At 47.5% G+C, this 16,427-nt stretch overlaps 1 protein-coding gene across 1 annotated transcript in view; it reads right to left on the bottom strand.

Annotated features, from left to right (window-relative positions):
• Positions 1-6,509, bottom strand: part of LGI2 (leucine rich repeat LGI family member 2) — a 34,875-nt gene extending 28,366 nt beyond the window's left edge. Inside the window, exons 1-3 of the mRNA XM_002745941.7 lie at positions 6,060-6,509; positions 4,099-4,170; positions 2,129-2,200 (exon numbers count right to left, since the gene is read on the bottom strand). Of these exons, the coding sequence (XP_002745987.2) occupies positions 2,129-2,200; positions 4,099-4,170; positions 6,060-6,256 (341 nt within the window). The 5' untranslated portion in view covers positions 6,257-6,509. The remainder of the gene's footprint in view (positions 1-2,128; positions 2,201-4,098; positions 4,171-6,059) is intronic.
• Positions 6,510-16,427: the final 9,918 nt, after the last annotated feature.

Raw genomic sequence — 16,427 nt, 5'->3', positions numbered from 1 at the left:
ATTCCACGTGGTAGCAGGATGTGTGCAAACAGGCATGCACGTGAGTGTGTGGTGTGCACTCCTTCCAGAAGCGGCATGGAAGTCTTCAAATTCTGAGCTGGCAAGATGAGTAAAAACATTTTGGGGGTGCCGGGTGCGGTGGCTCACACCTGTAATCCTAACACTTTGGGAGGCCAAGGCAGGCATACTGCCTGAGCTCAAGAGTTTGAGACCAGCCTGGGCAACATGGTGAAACCCCATGTCTACTTAAAATGCAAAAATTAGTCAGGCGTGGTGGCATGCGCCTATAGGCCCAGCTACTCTGGAGGCTGAGGCAGAAGAGTCACTTGAACCCGGGAGATGGAAGTTGCAGTGAGCCAAGATCTCGCCAGTGCCCTCGAGCCTGGGCAACAGAGCAAGTCACCGTCTCAAAAAAAAAAAAAAATCTTGGAGGGAAATAAAGAAGAAAACAGCATACCAAGGCAAGAAATTCTCATATCTCTGCAAGACTGGAGTGCTTCCAGACATTTTCCCCCCGCATTGCACAGTGTCTGGCTATTCATACTTCTGTTAGTAGCTGTGTCCCTTGAGAGGGTTCCTTGTTTTCCATCTCCTTATTAAAGTTTTTGGCAGAGGGAGAGTTCCATCAAGCTTGGTTTTCAGCAACTTTGAGTTTATATTGTGTCCTCCATCATCTAATCACCAAACAAATGGGTGACAAGGCAGGGAAAAGCTCAAGCTCTTAGCCACGAGGAAGTAGGAAGGGTAATGAAGTTGAGTAGGGACGAAACTTCTTTCTCTGTACTAAAGCTCCATAGGGCTTGCACGTGGGATCTTGCAATAATAGCATTGGCCATGCTTTAAGGTCTTTGTGGGAAAGAATCGATGTGAATTCACTATGACTATTCTCTAGGCCCAGGGAGAACTAAATTTTAATTGATAGCATCACATGAAGTCAAACGTAAGAGGGTCTTGGATGAGATGCTCCATGGGTGGGGCTTTATAACACAACACCATCAGTGAATTAGTTCTTGATTCCTGCAAAGAGAACTCGCTGATGGTTTTTAAAAGTGAGGTGTCTCTTCAGCAATAGACTTCCACCTAAACTGATGAGCTAACTTCCTCTCCAGTAACCGTGACCATAAGAGGAACTACCTGTGAGAGAAAACTCGTAGCTTTACAACCACGACCTCCATTGGCTATGTATGGGCTTTCAGAGACCCTAGCCAGATTTAGCATTGCAGTCGTGCTCCACTTTCCACACTATGTATACGATCATATCAGAGCATTATGAGAATACACATGTTATGTATACACCAGAGAAAAAATTCCTCAGGGACATCTTTCCTCAAGACACAAAGTCAGCAGAGACCTTTCTTATACCTGAGATGTGTCTAGAATTCCAATACTACCTGTTGAACTCAGACAGGAAAATGAGACGAGGCTTTAAAAATCTCTCTGAATGCTAAGTGAGGAAATCCCATCTGATAGCAGGATTAACATTATTACAAAGTTACCGAAGGCAAGGATGAAAGAACTTCAAGGGGAAAAAAAGACATGAAAGGAAGAAAAGGCAGAAATCAGAACACAGGCAAAGCTCACCGTGAGGGGAAAGACCTGCACATCACAAAATGGAAAAATAACCTTTTTTTTTTAAGGAAAACAATAAAATAAAATTAACCCTCAGTAGCAAGTCATAGGAGGTATCACAAAAGAGATGTAGGCCAGTGAATGAACAACATGAAGTTGTACCCCCCAAATAGGGAGGCTTTATTGAAAATCAGTAACCCTCAAAACCCCACAGCTCTATTTCTGGCTGGTCAGCAAATCCGTGCTTAGTCATGAGAGGTAAAAATATCCAATGCAATTTCCAATTGTGCTTACTACATGACAAATTAAATGTGAGCAGAGAATGAATGAATCTCTCTCCTTCTTTGTTTCGTCTCTCCCTCTTTGTCTCCAGCCTCCTCCTGCCCCAGCGTGTTCGTAAGCAAGTCAACTATAAAAGGTCAGTGCTGAAAACAGAATGGGGTGTTCTCCACTTTCTCCACCCCTAGACCCTTGCAGATGCTGTTCCAGCATAGAAACCAATCCAGAAATTCTACCAAGATACCAGATGTTCAGCAAACAGACAAAGCACAAAACTTACAGATACTCAAGATGAAAAAGTCCAGCGAAAGCGTCGTCCCGGATGACCGTGAATGAGTTTGAATTCAGCAATCTGAAAGTAAGAGACAGATTCCAATGCAGAGATGTAAAACTTGAGTCACATGCAGGGCCATTTCTATTTCTTTTGCTACGTTTTGATCTGTGGCTAAACATGAACTCTTGTTAGCCTAAGAAGAATCCATTTGGTTATCAGAAACCTGACTCTCACAGCATGATCTTATAGACAGTGGCAAGTGGATTCCCTTTGACCAGATTTTCTTGTCATCTCCAGAACTCTGCTCCTTTCTTCCCTGTGTGTTTCAGTAAATATGACCTGATGCCTGTTGTTTTAAAATGTTATAATACTCAGCACAACTAAAGGGCCAGTGAATGCCCTGCAGTATACAAGCAATCAGAAAACTAGAGATCTAAAAAGATCTCATCCAAATCTGTTTTGAGGAAAATGTAAGCCCAGAGAAGTTAAGTGACTTGACCAAAGTCACACAGCTGGGACCAAGAAAAAACCAAAAAACAGAAAAACCTTTTCTACTACATTATACACTCGCATAAGAAATAGTTAAAAAAAAAAAAAAAAAGAAACTTTCAGAAGACTGTCACTATATAGTTTTCTATTTGAGTCATCACCAACTCAATTGGCAAAAGAATACCTAAATTATATTTCTATTATATGGAGAGTGTATTTTAATAGCACTGCAATTCCTAAGAGACCTCAGATTTTAAAATGTTAAGCATAATGTTAAAAGTAGACATGTAATATTTCAAGGACAAAAGTATCAAGACTATGTTTATTTAGGATGAATAGTGATCTCCTATATTCCATTTATCCAAGTTTTTTTTTTTTTTGAGACAGAGTCTCTTTCTGTCTCCCAGGCTGGAGTGCAGTGGCGCGATCTTGGCTCACTGCAGCCTCCGCCTCCCGGTTTCAAGCGATTCTCCTGCCTCAGCCTCCCGAGTAGCTGGGACTACAGGCGCATGCCACCACACCCAGCTAATTTTTGTATTTTAACTAGAAATGGGGTTTCACCATGTTGGCTAGGATAGTCTCAATCTCCTGACCTCATGATCAGCCTGCCTTGGCCTCCCAAAATGCTGGGGTTAGAGGCATGAGCCACTGCGCCTGGCCCATTTCTCAAAATTTTCTATAGCTTGTTTTAATTTCAATCTCATCTCAAATTTAAGAAACCAACATAGATAAAGAGAATGAGGTGTGTACTCATACTTTGCCTGTCACTGATTTGCTTTTGAAAACTGCTTTTTGGATATTTCTTTTCACCAGTAAACATTACCCAGCCTGGGTTACAGGGCATGCCATGGGCATCACCACAGTGCCTTGGGCATTGCTCACAGAGAGTAGCTGGGATGAGGAATAGGTATGAGTGAGAGCTTTTGGTCCTGGACTAGAATCATGGCTCTGATTTGGGGCAAGTGACTTAACTTCCCTGAGCCTCGGTTTCCTTATCTATCAAAAGGGATTATCAACATGCCTTCATCGTGGGAATGGCGTGATAAAATTATGCACGTAAGTTCATAGTATGCTGCCTGACTGGTTTCAGTTCTCAGTAAACTAGAAACACTCCTATTTCCAGAATAACATTAAGATTTTTAAATGAAGTTTTCTTTTAAACTGAGGTGTTTGGGAAACAGTGCATTTAGGTGATGTTCAGGTCATGAGTCAAAGCAATCACCTCCCCATTTACTAGATCTACATGCTGGGGTCTATAATAAAGTCTTTGAAGAAAACTAATATCAAACTAAGGAAAGAAAACTGAGCAGGGAGCCTCAGTGCTTTGCTGGGGGCACCATAGGGTAAATTAACACCAAGAGGCAGCCACGGTCTACTCACAGAGCTGGGGTACTTTGGGAAGGGCTCATACCAAAGAGACAGAGACCACCCTTCAAGGATGGCACCTCAGGGCCCCCCACTGTGCAGAGGGATCTTCCCATACTCACAGCAGCTGCAGGGAAGGAAGATGGGAAAACATTCGGTCCTTGATTTCTGAAAACGTCCCATTTACCAGGCTCCTATACGCAAAAGATGGGTAAAAGTAGGCATAGGTTTCTATCAGGAAGTCAGGCAGGGTGGGCAATCAACCTCTGTCTGCTCCTGTATTTCAAACTCTGACTCACAGTTGGCCAGGATCTTTCCCAGGGTAGGAAGGAGAAGAGACAAACCACTTCCCAATGAATCAGATCAATATGAAAACTAGCCTGAATAACAGCAACCTTTACCATCAGCTCCTCCCACAGACATTATCTCAGTCGTTTTCAATCAATCCCCTCACTTCCTTTTCTTAACTACAGGAGGGCCCTGCCTGAAAATGGATAATTGCTTCATCTCCGCCCCTGATTCTGTTTGTGTAGACATAGCATTACTGTTGGTCTACGAAACCTGGAGTAGGATTAAGCATTCCTCTCCAGAGCCCATCTCTGAAAGACAGTCGGAGCACTTCTGATTAAATGCACCATGAAGGCCCTGGGGAAAAACTCACAAACACCTGAACTCCCCTATGTGGGAAGAGGCAGTGCCATCTGCCAGATAAAATGGTCAACTAGCTAGCAAGACTGCTTGGCTTTCTTTCTGCCCCAGGCCCCTATCCTTTCTGGCCACAGCAGGATCTGAATACATTCTTTCAGAAATCCTTTCAGTTCACATGCAGATCTCTTAAGCAGCTGCTGGTCTGAAAGATTTAATAAGGGGAACTCTAATTTCTGGAATCCTCCATGTCACCCAACTTGGCAATATTAAGACTCCAAAAGGTCCTCTGTTCCCACCAGCCAAACTCTTCTGACTTCCTATCAATGCAAACGGGAACCCCCTCACTCCTAGGTCCAGGCCCCTACAATTTGCCTTGGGTGGATGGTGGGGGAGCACTGGACACAGGAAACTATCTTGAGTGCAAGCAACGTCACCCCGGGAATTCCCTGCCTCCACCGCTGAATGGGCAACCAGGCACCTTGGCCTGGAACAGTAGAGTGGTTTTAGCAGGAAATGTCCTAGCAGTAAAGATCCAGCCCACCAGCCCCTTCCACCGCCCTTATGAGAGCTGGTCATTTGGCGTGAGTGGCCAGGTGAGGGCAGGGTGAAAGCACCTCTCGGAGGTGGATAAATCATGTAAAGCCCTTTCCTGTGGGTTCCTCCTGCTGAAAACGCCGCCAACACAACTGTGTGATAGGGAAAGGGGGCAAGCAGCCCTCCTGACCTCAGGGCAAGAAGTCAGGCTGGCTTCAAAGCACTTGGCCACTGGGCTAGGAGCCCAACATGCCGTAAACCTCTGCCAAGCCTTCTGCGACCCCCTCTTCCAGGCCACGTGGGTCGGGCCCTCAGCTCCCAGAGCCTGCCTGCCTTGACCTCGGCTTTGTGCAACCTGTGATGTGGAGAAGTTAGGAGGAGGCCACCGGTGAACGTTCTCCCCAGACCTGACGTGGGGCGGTGAGGCCTCACTCTTCCCAGTTTGCACTCAATCAGGTCGTATTCAGTTGCTCCTACACAATCACACAATCCAACCCGCAAACACACATACACACACACACACCCTCTCAAACTTTAATGCACCCCTGAGTCGCCCGGGGACGTCAGATGCACTCTCCAGGGCTGCGCTCCAAAGACAGCTTCAGAGCAGCCGGATTCTGCATTGGCACAAGCTTCCCCAGGTGAGTCTGATGCAGGTGGCCCGCGGGCCACATTGTGAGAAATACTGTCCAGGGACCTGTCTGGGTTCCCAGATTGTGGGGCTCAGGTTCTCACCATCCTCCCTGGTGCCAACACTCCACCCACGTCCCCCACCCAACGCAAAGAACGGCCCTGGGGAGTGGGTCAGGGTCGCGCTGCCTCAGCGCTAGAGGCAACTCCCTCGCGGCGGCCGGCGCAGGGTGGGGCGGGGCAGGGTGGGGGCTGGAGGGGTCCCACTCACAGGGAGCTGATGTCGCCCGGCACGATCCTGGGCACCCAGGAAGAGCCCACGCAGATGATGGACTCCTTGGTACAGCTGCAAGTGGCGGGGCAGCGCGCCAGCCGCCTCACCTGCGCGCTCCGCGGGATCAGGCACGCGGCGCCCAGCATCAGTAGCAGCAGCCCGAGCGCCCCGCCGCCGCCTCTCCGCAGCGCCATGCCGGGTCCCCGCTCCCCGCCCGGGCCCCGACCCCCGCCTCAGCGCCGCGCGCTCGGACCCGGCGCCGCTGCAGACGCGGGCGCCGCTCGCTGCTCCGTCGCCGCCGCTGCTGGCGAGGACGAGGGCGCCGCGGGTGTGGGAGGCCGAGCCGCAGCCGAGCAGCATGCTGGCCGCCACCCCCACTCGGCGCCCCCCCACCCGAGCCCGGGCTGCTGGGCGGCCGCCGCCGCTGCGCCCGCCGCACTCGCGCCTGCCTGACATCAGCACTCGCGCCCGCAGCCCGGCTCTGGCCAATGAATAATGCATGGCGGGGCCCGCCCCGAGGGGGAGGGGGCCAGCGCCGCCCCTAGGGCGCCCCACCCGGTCCCCATCCCGCCACCCCCTCCCTCCCCGGCCCGGGCTCGGGGACTGAGGGAAAAGTTGGGTGACCTTGGGGGAGGGGTTGAGCCTGGCGGAGACCCCCTGGGGGCCTGGCGAGCGGTGGAGGATCCGATGCCTGCAGTCCCTCCAGGGGTATAACCCCCGGGGAGGGCACTGGGCTCCTTTCTGGCTGATAATAAATAAAGTCGCAGGGTTGGGGGTGTGGAGAACAGGGTTGATTACGCCGGGGAAGGCAGCCCTGAGTGCTTTGAAGAGGAGAGACTTTTGAGCAGCCTTTGTTAATGTTGAAGTGCATGCAGCAGGGTTGGGGGGTGCCTTTGCTCGTCTTCTGCGGTGGGGCAGTGAGGTCTGGCTCCCGTTCCCACAGCACCAGGGGTTACTGAAGCCAGCCAGCCTTCCCAATGGGAGGAACGTGGGGAAGCAAAGCCGCTGCAGCCTGCACGCCCGGTGCTCTGGGCCCTGCCTGCTGCCTGCTAAAGAGCTGGAAAGCCCGGGAAAGTTTCCCCTCGCTCAGCTGCTCATGGGCCACCCCACTGCCCCAGTCAGACGAGGGTTAGTAGAGACTGAGGGTGTGATACCTTCTAGCCACTGTGCTCTTCATGTTTTTACCCTTTGAAGCAGGTCCCATCCATACCCTTAATTTACTGATGAGGCCGCTGAAGCCCAGAAAGCATCCTGACTGGCCGGCGGTCCAGCAGCTCCTGGCTGGGTAGGATGGGGATCCGACCCTTGAAGGCTAGCTAACCAGGCCCTCCTGAGCCGCTATTCAACTCCTTAAGTTTGAAGCAATGAGCTGGAATCTTAACACAGGTAGTGTGAGGCTGGGGAAATCAAAGAAAATGACCAGAGCAGAAGCAAAGTAACGGCTAATAGCTGAACTTCTCAAAGAAGGGAATCACAGCACCACTGCTCCGCTGCAAACCGAGGAAAAGCATTGCAGATGCTAAAACCTACCCTGAAAAGGCAGTATCCAATGCAAAAATAGGAATCACACTATTGCGTCTTCAGCAATTACTGTTGGTGATCCATTGACAGGATCCATGAGAACACTATCAGGCTGGCCGCTGTGGGAGGGAACAAAGGAACAGCCCCCCCCCCCCCCCCCCGTCCTCAGGTAGCTTATAGTCTAACTGGACAGACAACCCTAAAAGAGTAACTCCACTGGATACATGGGGGTCACAGACTGACCAAAAGAGGTTCAGGAATGAAAGGGAGCTTTGTGTGGGCAACTTCATGTAGGGAGTTCAACACTCCCTGCTGGGGACCACGTGTCCAGCACCTGCCTGGCATCAGTGCAAATCAGTCTGTATTTATCATGATTTAATTCTCCCATCTGTCCTGAGAAATGAGTCCTTCCATTTTATGGATGGAAATATTGGGCTCAGAGTTTTTGTCTTGCCCAAGGTCACAGAGGACACGGCCAGGGGGCTCATACTCCACAACTGGCTGCTGTGTCTAACACTCACTGCTGTATGGAAAATGCATTTTACAAATGCTGTACTTCGCAAGGCCCAGTGTTAGGAGCTCAGGATGCAGACCACAGCCTGGGGAGGGCGACAGACATGCAGACCCACAATCATGGATGTGCGTGCTGTGCACCTGAAAAACGTTTGACTTAAGAGGGATGCACTACTGCTCTATAGAGCAGAGGAGCGAGGCTTCTGAAACACAGCACTCCCTGCTGACCCAGAAAAAGAAAATCTATTTCTCACCTGTGAGAGTGGGAAGGGCGATGGGGGGCAGCGTGGCGTAGCTAAATGCTGGCCCAAGGACTAGACAGGTTGGGGTTTGCATCCCAGCCTGCCACTCACTGCTGTCATTGTATAGTCCCAGCTTGCCACTCACTGCTGTGCAAGTTGTGATCTTTCTAAACCTCGGTTTCCTCACCTGTAAACAAGAAGTTGTTGTAACCATTTTGGGGGGTTAAATGAGATCAAGAAAGTAAAGTGCTTAACACCACAAAGGAGGCACTGAGTGTTGGAGCAGAGTTCTATGTGGCTAGATTGTAGGGAAGTGGGGGGAGAGGACTATGAAGGGAGATGGGTTTTCCCGACTTCTGTGCCTCCATTTTAATCAAAGTCGCGGCCACCGTCTTGTACTGTGATTCTCATTTGTGGGTAATTCAGGGGACACTTGGCCATGCCTGGAGACATTTGGAATGGGTCCCCCTGGCGTCTAATGTGTAGAGGCTGAGGACGCTACTAAACATCTTGCAATACTCAGCAAGAATGATCCAGGCCAAAATGGTGCTAGAGCCGAGGTTGGGAGAGCCTGGCTTAGTGTTCCAGAAGGACCCTTGGCATGAGGAATTCCAGAGATGCAGACTGTCGGCCAGGTTCATCAGTCACAAAACCTTCTTGGTCATGTGATTCCCATCTCCAGCATCTATTTTTTCATCTATAAAATATGAATAAAGAGCCCTTCTTCACCCTTTCCTAAATAAATGCGACATATCATCATTGTTACTAACCTTAACTTCCCCAAGCTAGGGCTAGCTCCAGCCCACCCTCTCCAATCTGAAACACTCAAAGGTTCCCCATAGGAATGGTGCGGAGAGCAGGCTGGAGTAGCAGAGCTGGCAGAGTTAGTATTTGTTTCGGCTCTGCTAGAGACACTAAGTAAGTGAGTGCTTGTAAATTATAAGGCGCAGTTTATAAATTAAAATATAAAAATGGAAATGCAGATTACTTTGGTGTGGTTCCAAGTTCCTCAGCAGTTTAAAAAAAAAAACTTAATAGACAATCAGAGAGACACAATCTGTTTGAGGAAATAGCAAGCGTTTTTGAAAATGTAAAAATCCTTGTTTGGACATACACTTACTCAAGCTATGTCTTTGTGACACGAATAACACACGTTCCTACAGTGGCTGAAATGGTGCAGGCTGGAGTGGGCTTCTTTAAAGTCTCAAACTTGTTTTATTTTATATGATTACATGTGTTGGAAGCTCAAAATGGCATTCATTTATGCATTCATGCACCCTCACGTTCAGCTACTTGTCAGTTCATTCTGTCAGTATTAACGGAGCACCTACTATGTGCTGAGCATCAATAATAAAATAATAACTAAGACAGACATGGTTCCCACCTTCATTGTAGACAGCTTTAAACTAAAAGAATGCACAAATCAGTATGCAATTGCAAATATTTATAGAACATATGAAGGAAGAGAAGAGGGGAGACCTAATTGAGGTGTGTATTAGTCTGTTTTCATGCTGCTAATAAAGACACACTGGAGACTGGGTAATTTATAAAGAAAGAGAGGTTTAATGGACTCACAGTCCACATGGCTGGGGAGGCAGGTATCACATGGTGGCAGACAAAAGAGAATGAAAGGACCAAGCGAAAACGGTTTCCCCTAATAAAATCATCAGATCTTATGAGACTTATTCACTACCACCAGAACACTGTGGGGGAAACGGTCACACTGTTGATTCAATTATCTCCAACCTGATCCCTCCTACAACATGTGGGAATTATGCGAGCTACTAAAGATGAGATTTGGGTGGAGACACAACCAAATCCTATCAGATGGTGGAAGCCTTTCTGAGAACTTAGCTGAGTGCTTTGAGATGACAAAGTACAGAGAAGTACAGGAGGGCTATGGGCAGTAAGCAGAGGCTAAAAGGGAGGGACGGGCAGGCAGAAGGCATGGAGTGTGTGAACTCACCAAGACCAGCAAATGCTGAGTGCATGTGAGAATCTGAATGCAGGACTGTGTGGCCAAAGCATGGAGAGCGAGGGGAGGACGAGATGAAACGAGGTCGGAAAGGCAGAAAGAAGCTCAATTGTGCAGGACTTTGTAGGCCAAGGCAAAGAGCCTGCATGTTGCTCTAAATGCCAGAAGGAGCCATTGAAAGATGTCAGTCAGAGAAGCAGCATGCCAGCCTTTATACATCAGTTATTTCTGACTGCTGAATGGAGAATGGAAACTGGTTCCATTGAACTAGTCCCAGGGAGAGATGATGGCAGCTGGGACTTGACAGATGGCATGAAGAGCGGATGTGGACTCAAGTGTATCTTGAAGGAGGGATCGGCAAGACTTGCTGCTGGTTGAATTTAGGAGAGAAGTGGAAAGAAATGGCAAGAACACCTCCCAGGTTTTGGCTGGAGCCAGTGCGTGGATGGAGGTGCCGTTTCTTAAGATGAGAACTCCTAGAAGAGGAGAGGATTTGGCTAGAAGAGAAGTATCAAGAGATTAGTTTGGGGGATGTTGAGTTTTAAATGTCCATGAGGGCTCCATGTGCAGATGTTGAGCTGGCAGCTAGAAGCCCAGTCCAGATAGGAAGAGGGAGACGGGCGGTAGTGGATGGGAAATCTTCAGACCATATGGCTATCCATGATTCCATCTTGGTAAGCCCTCCATGTAGGATAGGTTGATTGAATGAGTGAATGACATTTCAGAAATACAGACATTAGAGAGACAGTATCTCTCAGGTACAATCAGTAAGAAGCAGTAGAAATCTTGCAGAAGAATGTGACTAAGAATATCAGTTTGGGAATTCCATTTTAGGACCAAAAATAGGCTTTAAATGCTACATCAAACTGTGAATCTTGTAAGAACCTCAGATACCTCATCATGCTGGTTATGCTCCCTCTCTTCTGCTACCCCCCATTTTCCAGTCTAACTTCATCCCCGCCCCCCACCTGGTCTTGTCACCACAGCTAGAAGCTTTGGAAAGCCTCCACTGACATCTAAAACTTCCAACTCTGATGCTTGCTGTAACAACTAAAACAAAATTATTCATCCAAACATCAAGAGCACCTGGCTTGAATGGCTACAAACTAGATTCCTTGGGGTGAAAAAGAAAACAAAATTTGTCCTTTTTTTTTTTTTTTTTTGAGATGGAGTCTTGCTGTTGTCACCTAGGCTGGACTACAGTGGTGCGATCTCAGCTAACTACAACCTCTGCCTCCTGGGTTCAAGCAATTCTCCTGCCTCAGCCTCCCAAGTAGCTGGGATTACAGGCATGCGCCACCACTCCAGGCTAATTTTTTTGTATTTTTATTAGAGACAGGTTTTACCATGTTAGCCATCATGGTCTCGATCTCCTGACCTCATGATCTACCCACCTCAGCCTCCCAAAGTGCTGGGATTACAGGCATAAGCCATTGTGTCTGGCCATCCTTTTTGTTTTGTTTTGTTTAAATCATAGAGTATGTCAATCCCTTCTTGACCACATCACCCCAATGTGCTATTCTTGCGGTTGGCTGCTGACCAAATGTAGATCCTGTTTCTGGCTTCCCACCATTTGTTTTCTTCATAAACTCAGTTGGTGTCACAAGCTTGGAACTCATTCTGAATCTATCCCTGATTGGCCTCTTAGATTGCATCATGTTCTTGAAGAGCTGCCTGTGGATATCTTACTCAGATTCCTAAATCAGCCCAAGGGCCCTCAGGACCCAGGCACTGGTTTCTGGTGACCTTTGTTACCTCCTCCTCATCACCGGTGTAATGCGTCTGTGGGATCTGTGTTACCCTGCACCAGCTGCTCCTTCTCATGACAACAGGGCATGACTTTTCTTTGGAGAGAATCATTCCTCCTTGGCGTTCAGTCTGTGTGGCTCACTTGATGAATACCTTCATCTCCCAGAAGTACACATGTCATCTAAACTAGAACATTCCAGAATATTCCATTCTCCCAGCCACACTGAGTGGTTTAGAGATAAACACACCACCCAACTGGAACAACCAGGGCTAACCAAACCCCTTGGCACGGCTCCTTACCTCTCTCCCCAATTTTGTAACGTTCTTGCCATCCTCTTTGTGAAGGGGGTTTTGAAATGCTGCTCCTCTCCCCTTTATGTCATCTGTTCTTTTCTTGATCAAGACTGCCAGCGTTTTGTCGATTTGATTAGTTTTCTCCAGGAAGCAAGTTATGCCTTTGTTGCTTTTTTGTATTCTATCTTGGTTTTCTATTTCATTATTACATGCTTTTACTTTCATCGTTGTTTTCTTTTACTTATTCTGAAGCTCTGCACTGTGCAAAAAAAGTTTATCAGAGTCACTTTATTATGCAAGTCACTTTCTTCCACATTCATTTATGTTTACAGGATAGAATGTCTTTAGCTGTGCTCCTAGTTCTAGGAGAACCTGCCCAGTCTTTTAGTTGGGTTGAGTGGATGAGAAGTTCATCTCTACAGTCACAGAGAGAGAGTCTGTGAGTCAAGTCAACCCCTAAGACAAGCAAGGTTCTGTTTTTGTTTGGTTGGTTGGTTGGTCTTTTTTTTTTTTTTTGAGACAGAGTCTTGCTCTGTCACCCAGGCTGGAGTGCAGTGGCATGAACTTGGCTCACTGCAACCTCCGCCTCCCAGGTTCAAGTGATTCTCCTGCCTCAGCCTCCTGAGTAGCTGGGGTTACAGGCATGTGCCACCATGCCTGGCTATTTTTTGTATTTTTAGTAGAGACAGGGTTCACGATATTTGCCAGGATGGTCTTGATCTCCTGATCTCGTGATCTGCCCGCCTCCCAAAGTGCTGGCATTACAGGCGTGAGCCACCACGCCTGGCCGACAAGCACAGTTTTCTATATAACAAACTTTCAGTCTCAAGTTTACAAGTAACATAATAACTTTATGGGAAATCTCTTTGCTCTTCTTGGCAAACAGACTTAGCAGAAATTCTACTTTAGGTGAACGAGTTGTGGAATAAGCAGAGATTTAACTTAAATTTATAATAAGGGGTCTGTAAATATCTTCTAAGCTCTTCTCTTAGCCACAAACCCTGGTTAATCCAACGCTTTGCATTCTGAAAGGTCTTATATCCTCTCAAGATTTTTGCTATTCAAGACTGTGGCCTCTGGTCTCAACTTAATTTTAATTAAGGCTAAATTAAATAGATTTGGGATTTATTATTTTTCTGTTCTTTAGCATCTAAGTTATTCTGTGACCTGACACTTTCTGTTCAACCCATCCTAGCTCACATCAAAATGTCTTCGGGGAAAAGTGTCCAAAATGCATCCACATTTAATCCCATGACTGCTTGCTTATTGGGTTAGACTTCCCAGGGATGTTTGTGTTTGAACATAGCTCTCAGACTTAAACTAATCACCACAGAGGTAGTTTCAGAGTTCCCAAAATCGGAACACGGACAAAGGATTCCACTGCTACCTGCTGGCCTGGCTGTGGGTCTCTCCTCTTCACCTCACCTACATCTTACAGGAAGAGTTGCTCAGAAGACAAGCAGGCACAGCTCATCTTCAGAATTCACCCCCACGCCTCCCTTTCCAAAGGTCACCAAGTGAGAAAGGGGGCAGTGAAGGAGCATGGCATGATTTGAATCTGAGTTTCACCAGTTCTAAGGCCTTGATTTCCTCTTCTGCGAATAGGAGAGGACAATGCACCTCAGCTTGGATTGCTTGAAGGATGAAGTCACTTGAAGAATGAACATTCTTATAAGCAGTACAAGTTAGTTAACTAAGTGGCTAGCTAGTTGGTCTCTACCTGTTTATTGACAGCCACAAATCACTATAGAAATAGATATAAATATGAATAAGATATGGATATGGGCGTAAAGAGATGGATGTATGATGGACAGACAGATAGACGAGGCTGGGCATGGTGGCTCGCACCTGTAATCTCAGCACTTTGTGAGGCCGAGGCAGGAGAATCATTTGAGGTCAGGGGTTCCAGACCAGCCTTGCCAACATGGTGAAACCCCATCTCTACTAAAAATTCAAAACACTTAGCCAGATGTGGTGGTAGGCGCCTGTAATCCCAGCTACTGGGAGGCTGAGGCAGGAGAATGGCTTGAACCTAGGAGGCGGGGATTGCAGTGAGCCAAGATCACACCACTGCATTCCAGCCTAGGCAACTGAGCGAGACTCTGTTTCCAAAAAAAAAAATAGATGATAGATAAGCAGTAGACAGATAGATAGATACAGGTAAATATATATAGAGAGAAGATAGAGATATTCTCCTCAAGAAGCTTAAAATGTACCAAGAAAATAAAACTCTTCTATGTCAAAACAGCCTCCTGGTATCACACAAGTGTTCTCATTTTTCCCCAACACTTTCCACAGTCCCAAGAGACAATATCTGTGCATTTCTCTGAAAGCTGGGGAGCTTAGTTTAATCATTCAACAAGCATTTCCTGAGCAGCTCCCATGGCCAGGCGCCGTGCTAGACTGTGGGCGTCCACTGGTGAACAAGGTGGCGCTTGCTGCCTTCAGCCTGCCCGACTCCAGGGGTGCCTCTTGCACTCTGGGGTTAGCAGCCCCCAGGCCACCAGGCAGTGTCTTAGGAGCCCAGCCCAAGGACAAGATGAGGGAAACTCCAGCATACTCAATTGCCACTGCCCTTCCACGAGGACAAGGCCAGATCCGCCACTGTGCTGAGATAAATCTCCAGTCCTTAAACAAACCTCATGATTCTTCGTTCTCGATTGTTACAATGACACCAGAGCCTAGAATTTATGTGGCTCCTGCAGACTGCTAATTTGGTGGGAGAGTGGGTGATACATCATTTCAGGAAGGGCTAAGGGGTGTGTCTGTTGGCCCAAATGGCGACACACAGGAGCGGTCATTTCAAGGAGAGGACGGTTGGAAATCTCAAGTCTGTCCTCAGCAGGCTGTCTTAGCTCATGTCACACAAAGGCTTGCCTGCTATACACAAACTTCTGGGAGAGTTCCTATTTCCAGCATCCGTATGTTGGGATACTTACCCTCCCTGGAAGGAGAAGTAAAGGAGCTCTTAAGGTTACGATAATACTATCTGATGTTCATAAAGAGGTTTTGTAGGCTACAGTGTCTTTTCATCTCCATTATCTCCACTGCAGCTCACATAACCCTAGACAGAAGTTTTCAGAGGAAGAAACTGAGGCTTGGCTAGGTTATGTGATCAGGCAGCCAATGTCAACATGTCAACAGCAGAATTGGATGGAGTTGTCCTGTTCTATCAACAAAGCTGCTGGAGAATATTGAAGAGGGAAAAAGAGTATCAATGCTTTCCACAAGTTCTAGAAGGCAGAACCCCAAATTATTTGAAGATACCTCTTTGATGTTGGAACATCATTCACAAGCATATTAAATACGACCACTCTTCAGGTCCTCTGAGGGTGGGTCTTGATGACTTTCAGACACACATAAACTTCCCAATGAAGCTGTCCAAATATCCCTTTGGGCACGAGCTGAGTGTAAAAGGGGGAGTAGAGAATGGAAGCCCTCTGCAAATTCCTCCTTGATCCAAATGAGACCTGGCAAGAGACAAGCCTTCCCAAGATCCAAGAGAGAATCCCTGAATGTTGACAGGGGCGGAAAGTGGAAAAGACATGGTCACCCTTGGACATCAGGGAGAACCCTGGAGCCTCCAGATCAGCAAAGGGGCAGCTGGAAAAACTCCCCAGCCTCTTCGCACATTCCTGCACATTGAAGTATGAGCCGCGGCAGCTCCCTGGGGACTACAATCCAAGACAGCCCTATTTATTTTTATCTTTTATCCTCTGAGAAAAATAATAGGATTCATCAATAACGTCTTACATTTAGGCTCATTTGGGAAATCAGGAAGTTTACCATGAGAACACCGTTCCCTTTGATCGATTTTACTACAGTATCATATTTTGGACAATGTAATTAGAGCTGGATTCCCCCAGCAAAACCACAGGACTTTTGGTGTTCTTCTGCTATATGGGCAGGCCAGGCCACTGGACAGGCTTTTGATGGCCACACGACTGGTGCTGTCAGATCAGCTCAGTATTGCGTGTTTCTTCACCTGCTGGAAATGAGCACTGCTCCTGGAAAATGAGGTCAGTCTTCCTCCAGGCTCTCTCCAAGCTCCCTGGAGACACTGGTCTGTAG

The sequence above is a fragment of the Callithrix jacchus genome, chromosome 3, assembly GCF_049354715.1.
Source record: "Callithrix jacchus isolate 240 chromosome 3, calJac240_pri, whole genome shotgun sequence".
Classification (NCBI taxonomy): Eukaryota; Metazoa; Chordata; class Mammalia; order Primates; family Cebidae; genus Callithrix; species Callithrix jacchus.
Note: the sequence above shows the minus strand (reverse complement) of the source record. Positions and strands in the feature narration are given on the sequence as shown.